Here is a 14,323-nt window from a genome sequence, read left to right on the forward strand (position 1 = left end):
AAATACAATATGGTACATTTTCAAATAAGCCATTAGAATTATATTTGCATGCTTATTATCATTCAAGTGAAAAAGCTGAATACAAAACTGTACATTCACTATAACATGCATAGAAAAATATATTAAAATGTTTTTTTAAAAAGGCTACCTCTGGATGGTGAGATTATAGGTTTTTTGAGTCTTTCTTTATATTTTTCTATATTTTCCAAATTTCATACAATGAATATCTATTTCTTTTACCACATATATATACACACATACAGTTTTTAAAGTTTTGGTGCCTACTATGTTATCATTATTTGTTAAATGTACTTAAAGAAGAAATATGTTAATGATATTTAGATTATAAAAGACTAAAAGTTATAGATGATATAAATTATGTAAGATAATGAGAGGACAGCTGAAAGAATTCTTTTATTTTAGTCTAATACTTCTGTAGGTTAGCCAAATTTCAATTATTCAGGGGGTGGTTATTCAATGTGTAAATATCAAAGCATCTGTGTTATCCCTTTCTCTTTCCTGGCTCCTGTGCCCAGTTATTATCAGTCTCTCCTTTCTGGCTTTCTCCACCAAGGGATGGCAGTAGAAAGGAAAACAAAAGTTAAATCATCCTTTGTGATATGATTAAAAATTTCTCTCACCACATTTTGCACTGTTTAGAAAAGCAGAACTGTACTCAATAAGACTATAACTATTCAATTGCTATAATTTCCTATTTTTAAAGTAAAATTTAAAAAAATAATTCACATACATTTTTTTTCATTTAAGTGGTAAAGTTGAAACAAAGGAAGAATTGACAACTAGTACATGTCATCTTTAGTCTGCCTTTTGGTGTAACGCAGAGCAAGGGCCTCCTTGCCCTCCTGTATTGGGAATAATTATGAAAAGGCTATGCTTTTGGCTTCAAAACATGGATCTAGAGGTCAGATTTATTCATACTAATTCTCTCAGATTCACAGTTAAAATCACCAGTTTATGGGATTAGTGGTAGACTCTAAATAATTACTTTTTAGTAATTATGAACAAATAGATTTAAATTCATATTTAGATTAAATAAACATGTAAAATCGATCAATAAACTTTTTTTTTATAAAAGTCCACAGTGATGCATGCCTTATATTTCTACTTCTTACATAACTACATTATAAATATACCTTGCTGAGAATGATTTCTGGAGCCAAATATTCTGGAGTGCCACATAATGTCCAAGTTCTGCCTTTAACTCTTTTGGCAAACCCAAAGTCTGTGACCTATAAAAGACAAAAAAACTTGTAAACATTTATTATTTCATAATAAATGTACTACTGTACCTAAGTTGAAAGTTAAAAATCAGTTAAAATTAATACCATGAAAAAAATTAAGTCAATGTAATTGAGACTAATCCAAGAACGCACTGTTTAGTGAATAAAGGTTAAAGCAACCCATGCTGGAGAACCTTTCCCTGACTCAAACAAAGAAACAAATGAACCAAAAAAAAAAAATAGTTTTAATAAAAATGAAGCAGTGCTAGGAGTGTTCCTTAAGTCCAGCATTGTCCTCTGCCCTTAATTACATCCTCAGAAGTGCAAAAGCATCACTGGGAGAATCTTAATAACTGCATAAAAAGGAATGCTCTCATTCTATTGATAGTACAAATGGAAAGAAAACACTACCACCAGTCCATTATTGGCAGCTGGGCCTCCTTTGGTAGCTGCACTGTACTGTTAAAAAGCATGGACTCTTGGGACAGGCTGACGGGGTTCAAATTATGACTCTACGTGTGTGACCTTGCTGTTCCTTAGTTTCATTAACCTTAAAATGAGGATAACAATAGTATTTACATTTCATAGTGTTATCAGAATTAAAAGAGGTGATACATGTAAAACACTTAGAATAAGTGGCCTGGCACTAAGTGAGTACTCACAAATTTAGCTATTATTTCTTTACGCAGGAGCCTGAAATCAGTTCACAACTATAAACTAAGGGAGATAGAACCGGGTTCCATCTTTGATGGAACTTTTGGTTCTTTGTAATAGCAACAGAACTGTGAGCTCAGTTTAAACTATTAGGAAGAATTGTCTCCCTCAAAGAAAAAAAAGAATCCAATATTGGTAGTTGTGGTTAAATACATATAACTTCTTACCTAGTATTTCTCAAATACATTATATATAATGTGTTCAAGTCATACCTGGATATAACCTTGGTGGTCAATTAAGAGATTTTCAGGTTTTAGATCTCTGTAGATGAGGTCTAGTGAATGGAGGTACTCGAATGTTAGCACTATCTGAGCTGCATAGAACCGTGCATGGGGTTCACTACAAAGAAACAAAACATTGATTTTCGGTAAAATGGGTTAACATATAGTAGATTATACAAAAAAAATAACATGAGGTAGAGGCATTTTGGGAGCAAAAAAATTTTTTTTTTCTTTTAAACATATGTAAAGAAACATGTTGGTTTCCAAATATTTACTAAATCTATAAATCATCTTCAAATAATGCTTTGATATACTTAGTGGGCAGCATATGTTGAAGAAAACTTAACTCTCAGATTGTCATTGTAATTTAAATTATTATTGGCCATGTTAGAAGACATTGAGAATGACTGAAAAGCACCAGTTAGATTATCTGTCAGGGCAATTGCTATTGCTGATAGGCTTCATCTCATCCACCTTTCTCATAAATTTCAAGTACTTAAAGAATTTCTGCATTAATCTGCAGATTTATGCCATTTTACCCAGGCTGTTACTACTACAAAAGTGACATATGCTCATTATAGAAAAAGAGCCATACAATATTAATGAAGAATAAAGATACCAATAATCCCATTCAGAAACCAGATTCAATCCTGGTATCTGAATTTCCAAATCCTCTACTATGCATATTTATACAGATACCTGAACATAGGTATAATCTGTATATTTAGGTAAATACACACAGTTCTGGATACATAGATTAGATTAACTGATGGATTATGGTAATTTTGATGCCACATTCTGAGTATTACTCCAAAAGGCTGTACTGTTTTCTAGTTTTTCTATTTCATCTTGTAGTGTATACACTGAATTCTGCTAATCTTCCTGATATATTGCAATGACTTTCAGATTTGTGTCCTCAATGAACAACCTTAACTATGAATAGAATTTCCCTCACGATGGCTGGCATGAGTTTGATCTGGTAGCACCAAAAATAGGAATTCTAAAAAGAGATTGTATATGCTACTCCTTTTGCTTGTCACTCACTATATTTCCAAGGTCCTAGCCTGATACACACCAAGTGCTCAGCAAATATTTGTTAAATGAATGAATATGTGAAGAAAAACTTTTTTGTGGCAATATTTTATAATATCCTTCCAGTTCCAGCCCTATCATGACACTATAACAAGCTATACCATATGTCCTATGACAAGGAATGAGAATACTGTAAAGGGAGATTAGAAGAATCATCCTGGTCATTGAAACATTTATCCCTAATTCTGGAAACGTTTGACCTGGGAAGTCCCCTCTCATTTTCTTCATACACCCGTTAATATGAGATGCATTTATCATCGTATCATCATAAACATAAGATGCACTCAGCATTTTATGTTTATCTCCACACTGGTGTTTGATTGGAGGTACACAAACATTACATAGATCTTTAATCAAATTGTTGAAAGGTCAGAGCAAAATATTCTATAAGGAACATTTAATGCTATAGCAGCTTTAAGTCTAGACAGTTACTATTTAAGTAGAGAATCGTAATGACTCCATTGATTCTGATTAGAACCATGCTCAACAATAACTCAGTCTTCCTGTTGCCTCAAAGTTTCTAAGGTGGGAGTTAGCAACATTTCAAGTATATAAATAGTATGTGTGAAAGGTTAGAAAAGGCAATGTCTCTGTGTGAATTATGTCAATCAACTTGCTTTCCTCTTAGTATCCAGTTAAGTATTAAAGAAATAAGAGTGTGGGGAGTTGCAAAGAAAAGAAATAATCACAGAAAATGGATAAAATATTTTTTGAAGACGGGTTAAGGTGTGGTAATTCAGTGTAAAACTGTAAATTATCATAGGGCAATATGAGAATTCTGGACCTGCCTGGACAAGGAGTGTAGGAGAGGACAACAGGAAGTTAAAAAAAAATCATTAAACAGAAGTTACTCTGCATCAGCACAGTGCCTGACATATATTAGGTGTCCTATACATATTAGGTCAATAAATGAATTTTGGTTTAGGCCTCAGGTAACTAAAATAACTCTCATTCTGGCCCATTACTGAATATGATCTCATGGTAATCCAAGTCTACCATCATGATTTCATGAATTGAATTTACCATCTTCAGTCTTGTTTGAATTCATACTGATGTTTTAATTATGTCAATATACAGTATACTGAACAAAGCTGGACCTGCTCTTGGTTTCAGCTTCATTCTAATAGTGATTTTTAATGAATAGTAGTAGCTTACGAACTATTACACACAGGTAAAGTTAACAGAATCTATAAACTTTTAATAACTGTATGACCTTATTAGTAATAACCTAATGATAAGGTACAAACTCCTTTTAAATTACATATATATGTTTAAAACTCAACATGGCAACAACGTTAAGGAGAATAAATTTGTGCAAAACAAACTTTCATAATTTTATCACTATGATACCAATGATTATCTTTTCTATATATTTCTTTCTTATCTTCATCCTTACACAAACCTCTTCCCCAGAGATGTATTATTAATATTTATTCAGTAAATACTGGTTTAAATTCAACTAATTTTTGCAATATCTGGATATTCTTCAAATAATGGACCCTCATGATACCTACCAACGCTAGAATATTTATACTGCTATCATGGTGCTTTTATTTAATTTTTAAAACTCAGTATGATGTGGCCTCTTATTAATGTTTCCCTGTAACTCTTCATATAGCTAAAATATTACTAAATTAAATGAAATAAATTTTTAACATTGACAATAACTTAAAAGTTTGGTTTAAAACAAACACACAGCATATAAAGATTTGAGGAGTGTAAAGTGTTAGTTACCTGAACCTTCCAATTCTTCTTAGATGTGAAAACATTTCACCACCAGGGACATATTCCATAACCATGTATAAATTAGAATTATCCTATGAACAAATAAAAAGCATAAATAAATCAAAATTATGAAACATTATTTTGCATGAAAATATTTTAAGATAACACCATGTTTAATTAGAAAAAGACAAATTAAAAAATCTGATACATTACTAACATTGGGAAATAGAGAATAAATGGAAAAGGCCCTAACTTTTCTACACTGGGGCACTTATTTTTTCCCCCCTGGTACTCTTGCCACAGATTAGTCTGGGATTTTTGCTGTTCCTGCTCTTGCAGGGAACACTTAACTCTTGAACAATTAAACACTGTGGCAATGACATAATGCTATAGTGTAAGCAAAAGTTAAAAAACAATTTGAAGAAGTTAGAATATTTACATTTTATGTACTAAATTAGGTCAGAGAGATTAACGATTTTTAACATCATCCTAAATACACAGATCTTCATTTGATTTAAAGAATAAAGGAGGAAAAAGGAAAAAGGCTAAAATGTTCCATATTAATCAATTGGTAGAGAGATGCCAAGTATCATTCCAAAAAGCTGAAAAGCTGCCAACTTAAAGAATAAACCTTGTGCAACTTTATGAGGCACTTGAGCAGAGGGCCAAAGATTGTTCTGCTTCAAATAAATGAAAAGGCTAGAGCACAAATTACTAAGTAAAAGATGACAGTGAGATTGCAGCAGCAAAGGTTCAAGAGAAGAAGGTATGTGGGTGTATTTGTTAGTATGAGTGTAAGATTTGCTTAATAAGATGTCACTATGAATTTTGATAAATTAAAATACTTGATTTTATAATACCATTTCATGAAAAATTACACATTAACAAAGTTAATTACACATTAACTTTAACAATTTCCTCAATAAGAATCAAAACCTTTTCAAATGTCACCTAAGTTTTTAAGCACAACAGGACTTAATTACATAAAATCTAAATCTATTACTTTTTTGTTTATTCATTTTCTCCAGGTTTATCATATAGATTAGAATCCTATTATAGCTTTGTAATTTAAAAAATATGAAGTTGAAAATATCTCATTTAGATAGAAGTAAAATTTACCTTAAAAGAATACTCCAGTCGAACAAGAAAAGGAAAATTCACCGCCTGTAATATTCTTTTCTCATTCAAAGTATGCTCTATTTGCTTCAGTTTAACAACCTGTAATTGACCAAAAAAAGATTATAAATTTAATGTATTTGAACAAAATTTAAAAGTTGTTATAATTTTTAAAGGAAAAAATAGTTTTCCATATAATAATGAACTTGGATAAACAAAATTTCTAGCTTAGATAAGGATAATAATAATAACTACCAAGTAGGCTTATCAGATTCAAATGAAAAACCTAACAGAGGTTTAAAACTTGGTCTTCGGAAGGTTAACTATAATTTTCAGTAAAGAAGCAAGAGCTAAGAAAAAAGGGACTCATAATAAATTACTTAAAAAATTAATATGTGAAAATACTTAGGTCCTAATGACTTATAGTCCACTAAAAGAGCTGGCACAAATTACTGTAATAAGTAGGTATTGATTTTAAATCTTGAGAAGATAAGCAAGAAAATTAAAGATTGAGGAAAAGTCAATAAAAAACAGGAGGTAAAAATGAACAATCTGTTAATTTCATAATACCTGAATAAATATAAGAACATTTGCACAGCCACAAAATATTGACAAAAATGACTATGTCTGTATAACAAATAAGGTCATATAGGATTAATCAAGCTTCCCCTGGATTGTCTAATCAATCAGGTACATAGTAGGGAAAGAAACTTATCTTGACTTCATGAAGACTGTGATTCTATTCCACATGTGATTCTATTCTGAATTTAAGAAAAACAGGGTTTTGTATATGTGTAAATCATTAGGAAGTGGCATTTTTTCTTGACAGAGGCTTATTGTCAGTGTGGGGTAGTCACAGAACTCAAGAAGTTGAACATGAATAAGAAAGGTTATCAAAGATACCATCCATTATTAGGATATAAAATTATAGTATAAAAATAATGCTGAGTAAAGAATAATTGACTAAGAGTCAGAAGACCTGTGTTCTCTAGACCTTCTATTCAACCAGTTTGTGACACTGGAGATGTTATTTCAACTCGTTGGACCTCAGCTGCTTTTTTTCACCTGAAAACATGAAGTGAATGAATCACTATTGCCCACATTCTAACTGGTTACAGAACCAATTAGTCCATACTTATCACAATAAATTATATAACATTAGCTGGAGAATTATTGTTGCTTTGTGTTTACTTTTTATTAATAGACTGTTTTTTTTAAAGCAGTTTCAGGTTCACAGCAGAACTGAACACAAAGTACAGAGATTTCCCATATACCCCCTGCCTCCACACATGCATAGTCTCCTCCATTATCAACATTCTTCACCAGAGTGCACATTTGTTACAATCAATGAACCTACATTGACCCATGATTATCACCCATTAATTTCACTGGGGTTCACTCTTGGTGTTGTACATTCTATGGGTTTGGACAAATGTGTAATGACATGCACCCACCATTATAATATACAGAGTAGTTTCACTGCCCTAAAAATCCTCTGTGCCCCACTTATTCATCCCTCCCTCCCCATCAAAACCAGGCAACCGCTAATATTTTTACTGTCTCCATTGTTTTGCTTTTTCCCGAATGTCCCATAGGTGGAATCATATAGTATTTATTTAGCCTTTTCAGTGGAATCATATAGTATTTATTTAGCCTTTTCAGATTGGCTTCTTTCACTTAGTTTATGTATTTAAGTTTCCTCCATGTCTTTTCATGGCTTGATAGCTCTTTTTTCTTTTTTTAGCATTGAATAACATTCCCTTGTTTGGATATACCACAGTGTTTACTTTTATGTATTACGATATACTGGGTTTTTAGTTAGGCATAGACAATATGTTACCTTGTGAAATAAGTAATGAAAACTGTAACAGAGAGGCTTTCTGCATTATAGCCTTAAGCCAAATGTGTGTGTATGTTGGGGGGCATGACAATTAAAATGAATCTAAGACATATGAGCTGGCAAAGCAAATAATGTTGGTTAATTTTTAAATTAATTTTTTAAATTAATTAATTAAATTTTAATTTACTTTTAAATATGCATAGCTACTACATGTAAGGCACAACAAGTGCAATAGAGATAAGGACAAGAGAGTATCTCCCTTCATGCTCCATAAAATTTACTTGAAAGTATGATGCATAAATATGAGACTAGCAATTTATGAATAACTGCCAAATAAGAGTTATGATGTTATAATTGTTCAGAGGAGAAAATGTTTACATTAGGCCTAGTACATAATCTTTCTGAGTCCAAGATTCTTTATCTATAAAATGCTGATGATAATTATAATACCTACTTTGAAAGTGACTGTGTAGCACAATACATGTCAAGTGATTAACACAGTGCTTGACACAAAGTAAAAGCTCAATAAATGTCAATTGTTATTATAATCTATTAAAAAAGGTGAGAGTTCAGCTGGGTCTTAAAGATGGATAGATATCAAAGGTTAGAAAAACACAGAGGAGTAGTACAGTCTTTGGTAATGAAGAATGGCAGAGAAAATTAACAAGTACCCCTGGGAATATAGTCCATGTTTTATTTTCAAAATTCAAATAAAATTTATATTTACTTCTTAATATTTATGTTAATTTAAATACATATATTTAAAAGCACTTCTAAATAATTATTTATCAGCTGACTTTTTTTTAGCCAAACACTTGAGAAGATATTAATATAGAAGATAGGCCATGTATCATCATATATTACCCTGCACCACCCAGCAGAGCACCAAATACTCCTGTGAGTCAAGTTTCAATCAGAGAAGTAGAGAATAGAGGACATGTAGGAAAACAGTGTCAAATAAGCCTATCGTGGAGTCTGGAAGAAAATTATAAAGTGTTTGAAAGTAGGCTACAGAGTTCTGGCTTCATTTAATAAACATCAGGAAGCTTTTTGACTAAGTGAAATGATATGATATGGTAAGAAAACTTCACTGGCAACGAGGAGGGTGAATTAGTACAGGGGGAAAAGTGTGGGGTTGTGAAAATTAATTAAGATGCTATTGTGAAAGCCCAGTGAACATTAGTGAGAGACCAAACTGTGTGGTGGTAGAAAGAATCTTAGGGATAACAAATACATTTCAAAGGAAAAATTAAACGAGGAGTGGAGGCATAGAAATCAGACAAAGCTTGTGCAAATTCCTAGTTCATCTTACTAGCTGTCTGACTTTGGAAAAATTACTTAAATAGGTTATGGGCTTAAAAGAAATTAATGTCACACAAAGTTGTTGGGAAGATTCACTGATACAATAATATAAAGTACCCAGCAATGCTAGACATATAGTAAGGAATAAAGAAATGTGATTTCCTTGATTTCTGCACTGATTTTCTTCCCCATGCTCCATACACTATAAGATAGAAGCCAAAAAGAGTTAATTGAAAGATTCATGGCAAAAAGGTTATTATGGAGTGTTATTTTATTACTTATCTTTAGCAAATTACAGTAAATAAACTTGAAAAAAATTCAGAACATAAACACTTTGTCCTAATTATGAATAGATCCAGAACATTGCCACAGTAGAAATGACTTAAAATGGCAGCTATTCTTCTGAGAAATGCTCTTTCACCAAGATTTAATCAATGAGTTAATCTTCTCAGCAACTTAGACAAGTCACTATCTTACCAAAAAAGGAATTTGAAACTTCCCTAAATACTTTAAAGCATAAAAATGGTATCTTTTTGTAATCTTTTTAATATTTTATGACTAGAGTACATTCTGTTAACATCTTAAGAAACAAAAAATATTAGGGACTATACAGATAATAACATTTTAATAATAGGTTTAATAAAAAAACATATAAATATGATATAGTATTGTGTCATCTGCCAACAGTGACAGTTGTACTTTTTCCTTTCCAATTTGGATTCTTTTTATTTCTTTTTCTTGTCCATTTGCTGTGGCTAGGACTTCCAATACTATGTTGCATAATAGTGGACAGAGTGGGTATCTTTATCTCATTCCTGATCTTAGAGGAAATGCTTTCAGTTTACCAGGGAGTATGAGTGTTAGCTGTAGGCTTGTCATTTTTGGCCTTTATTATGTTAAGGTATTGTTCCCTCTATACCTACTTTGTTGAAAGTTTTTGTCATAAATTGATGTTCATGTCAAAAGCTTTTTTGTCAAAAGCTTTTTCTACATCTATTGAGATGATCATATGATTTTTATTCTTCAATCTGTTAATGTGGTGTATCACACTGATTGATTTGCGGATTCTGAACCATCCTTGCATCCCAGGGATAAATTCCACTTGATTGTGCTGTATGATCTTTTTAATATATTGAATTTGGTTTTCTAATATTTTGTTGAGGATTTTTGCATCTGTGTTCATCAGTGATATTGGCCTATAGTTTTCTTTTTTTATGGTGTCTTTTTTCGGTTTTGATATCAGGGTGATGCTGGCCTCATTCAATGAGGTCACAAGCATTCCTTTCTCTGAAATTTTTTGGAATACTTTGAGAAGGACAGATGTAAACTCTTCTTTAAATGTTTGGTAGAATTCACCCATGAAGTCATTTGGTCCTGAACTTTTGTTGTTGGGAGGTTTTTTTTAAAAATTACTGATTCAATTTCATTGCTGGTAGTTGGTCTGTTCATATTTTCTATTTCTTCCTGATTCAGTCTTGAGAGAGTGTACTCTTCTAGGAATTTATCCATTTCTTCTAGTTTGTCCAATTAGTTGGCATGTAATTGTTCGTAGTAATCGCTTATGATCCTTTGTATTTCTGTGGTGTCAGTTGTAACTTCTTCTTTTTCATTTCTGATTTTATTTATTTGGGCCCTTTCTCCTTTTTATTTGATGAGTCTGGTTAAAGGTTCTTATCTTTTAAAGAACCAGCTCTTAGTTTCATTGATGTTTTCTATTGTTTTTTTTCAGTCTCTCTTTCATTTATTTCTGCTCTGATCTTTATGGTTTCTTTTCTTCTACTAACTTTGGGTTTTGTTTATTCTTCTTTTTCTAGTTCTTTTAGGTGTAAGATTAGGTTGTTTATTTGAGATTTTTCTTGTTTCCTGAGGGAGGCTTGTATCACTATAAACTTCCCTCTTAGAGATGCTTCTACTGTGTACTGTGTCCCACAGATTTTGGATCATTGCATTTCATTTTCATTTGTCTCCAGGTATTTTCTGATTTCCACTTTAATTTCTTCAGTGACCCAATGGTTGCTCAGTAGCACTATGTTTAGCTTCCATGTGTTTGTGTTTTTTGTACTTTGTTGTTGTTGTTGATTTCTAGTCTCATATAATTGTAGTTGGAAAAGATGCTTGATATGATTTCAGTATTCTTAAATTTATTAAGACTTGTTTTGTAGCCTAGCATTGATCTACCCTGGAGAATTTCCATGTGTGTTTGAAAAAGAATGTGTATTCTGATGCTTTGGGATGGAATTTTCTATATATAGCTATTAAACCCATCTAGTATAATGTGTCACTTAAGGGCAGTGTTTCTTTATTGATTTTCTATCTCGATCTGTCCATTGATGTAAGTGGAATATTAAAGTCCCCTACTATTAATATGTTACTATCAATTTCTCCCTTTATGTTTGTTAATATTTGCTATATGTATTTCACTGCTCCTATGGTGGGTGCATATATATTTATAATTATTATTACTTCTTCTGGCATTGACCCCTTTATCATTATGTAATGTTCTTCTTTGTCTCTTGTTATGGTCTTTGTTTTAAAGTCTATTTTGTCTGATATAAGTATTGCTACCACAGCTTTCTTTTCATTTTCATTTGCATGGAATACCTTTTTCCATCCCCTCACTTTCAGTCTGTGTGTGTCTTTAGATGTGAAGTGAGTCTCTTGTAGGCAACATATATATGGGTCTTGTTTTTTTATTCACTCAGCCACTCTATCTTTTGACTACAGCATTTAGTCCATTTACATTTAAAGTAATTATTGGTAGATACGTACTTACTGTCATTTTGGTAACTGTTTTCAGGTGGGTTTTTTTGGTAGTTTTTTTGTTTGTTTGTTTCTTTCTTTTTCTTTTGCTCTCTTCCCTTGTGATCTGATGTCTATCTTTAGTGTTATGTTTGGATTCCTTTCTCTTTTTTGTGTGTGTATCTATTATAGATTTTTGGTTTGTGGCTACCAGGAGGTTTATATATAACAACCTATACATATATGTGGTTATTTAAGTTGATAATCCCTTAAGTTTGAATGCATTCTAATGACTGTGCATTCTTGCTTCCCCCCTGCTAAACATTTAATGTTTTTAGATGCCACAAAAAAGCCTATTATAACTAATAAATGATTTCAGTAAGGTTTCAGGACACAAAATTAATGTATAGAAATCTTTTGTGTTTTAATACACTAACAACAAACTATCAGAGAAATTTAAACAATCCCACTTACAACTGCATCAAAAAGAATAAAACACTTAGAAATAAATCTAACCAAGGAGGTAAAAACCTGTACTCGGAAAACTGAAACACATTGATGAAATAAATTAAAAATGAAACAAACAAATGGAAAGATACACTGAGCTCACGGATTGGAAGACTTAATATTCTTAAAATGGCCATACTACCCACGGCAATCTGCAGATTCAATGCAATCTCTATCAAAATACCAATGGCATTTTTCACAGAACTAGAACAAATAATTCTAGAATATATATGTAAACACGATCCTGAATAGCCAAAACAATCTTGAGAAAGAAGAACAAAGCTGCAGGTATCATGCCTGCTGATTTCAAAGTATACTACAAACCTACAGTCATCAAAACAGTATGAAACTAGTATAAAAACAGACACATAGACCAATGAAACAGACTAGAAAGCCCAGAAAGAAACCCATGCTTATATGGTCAATTAATCTACAACAAACAAGGCAAGAATATACAATGGAGAAAAGATAGTCTCTTTGATAAACGGTGCTGGAAAAACTGAACAGCTATATGCAAAAGAATCAAACTGGGTTATTTTCTCACACCATATACAAACATAAACTCAAAATGGATTAAAGACTTAAATGTAAGATCTGAAACTATAAAATTCCTAGAAGAAAACATAGGCAGTATGCTCTTTGACACTTGTCTTAACAATGTTTTTTTGGATATGTCTCCTCAAGCAAGGGAAACAAAAACAAAAGTAAACAAATGGGACTGCCTTAAACTAAAATACTTCTGCACAGTGAAGGAAACTATGAACAAAACAAAAAGGCATCCAACTGAATGGGAGAAAATAACTGCAAACAATGTAGCTGATAAAGGGTTAATATCCAAGATATACAAAAAACTCGTACAACTCAACATCAAAAAACAACCCTATTGAAAAACGGGCAGAGGACCTGAATAGACATTTTTCTAAAGATGACATACAGATGGTCAACAGGCACATGAAAAAATGCTCAACATCACTTATTATCAGGGAAATGCAAATCAAAACTACAATGAGATACAACCCTACACCTGTTTGAATGGCTACTATCAAAAAGACACAAATGACAAGTGTTGGCAAGGACGTGGAGAAAATGGAACCCTCATGCACTGTTGGTAGGAATGTAAACTGGTACAGTCACTATGGAAAACAGTATGGAGATTCCTCAAATAATTAAAAGTAGAACTACCATATAATCCAGCAATTCCACTTCTGGGTATTTTTCCAAAGAACATAAAAACATCCATTCAAAAAGATATATGCACCCCTATGTTCACTGCAGTGTTATTTACGATAGCCAAGATATGGAAGCAACCTAAGTGTCCATTAACAGATGGATTGATAAGAAGATGGAATATAAAATGGAATATAGTCAGCCATAAAAAAAGAAGGACATCTTGCCATTTGTGACAACATAGATGGACTTAGAGGGTATGAGGGTATTATGCTGAGTAAAATAAGTCAGACAAAGGAAAACACCATATGATTTCTCTTATATGTAGAACCTAAAAAACAAGTGAACAAACATAACAAAACAGAAACAGACTCATAGATACAGAGAACTCAGAGGGGAGGAGGTGTGGGGTGATGAGTGATATAGGTAAGGGAGATTAAGAGATACGAACTTTAAGAGTTTACAGGATAAATTAAGAGTTACAAAATAAATGAACCACAGGTATAAAATACAGCATAGGAAATATAGTCAATAATATTATGATAACTTTGTATAGTGACAGATAGTAACTAGACTTGTCATGGTGATCATTTTGTAATGTATAGAAATATCAAATCATTATGTTGTACACCTGTAACTAATATAATATTGTAAGTCTA

The 14,323-nt window shown here is 32.0% G+C and overlaps 1 protein-coding gene across 8 annotated transcripts in view; it reads right to left on the reverse strand.

Annotated features, from left to right (window-relative positions):
- The window catches only part of PRKACB (protein kinase cAMP-activated catalytic subunit beta), a 147,895-nt gene that overhangs the window by 34,491 nt on the left and 99,081 nt on the right, over positions 1 to 14,323 (reverse strand). For all 8 annotated transcript variants that reach the window (XM_082408590.1, XM_082408589.1, XM_082408592.1 and 5 more), the window contains 4 exons: positions 6,113 to 6,211; positions 5,003 to 5,085; positions 2,168 to 2,294; positions 1,155 to 1,250 (listed from right to left, as the gene is read on the reverse strand). In XM_082408590.1, coding sequence (XP_082264716.1) covers positions 1,155 to 1,250; positions 2,168 to 2,294; positions 5,003 to 5,085; positions 6,113 to 6,211 — 405 coding nt within the window. The remainder of the gene's footprint in view (positions 1 to 1,154; positions 1,251 to 2,167; positions 2,295 to 5,002; positions 5,086 to 6,112; positions 6,212 to 14,323) is intronic.

Source organism: Balaenoptera borealis (genome assembly GCF_965194805.1).
Source record: "Balaenoptera borealis genome assembly, chromosome: 1".
In the NCBI taxonomy this organism is placed as follows: domain Eukaryota; kingdom Metazoa; phylum Chordata; class Mammalia; order Artiodactyla; family Balaenopteridae; genus Balaenoptera; species Balaenoptera borealis.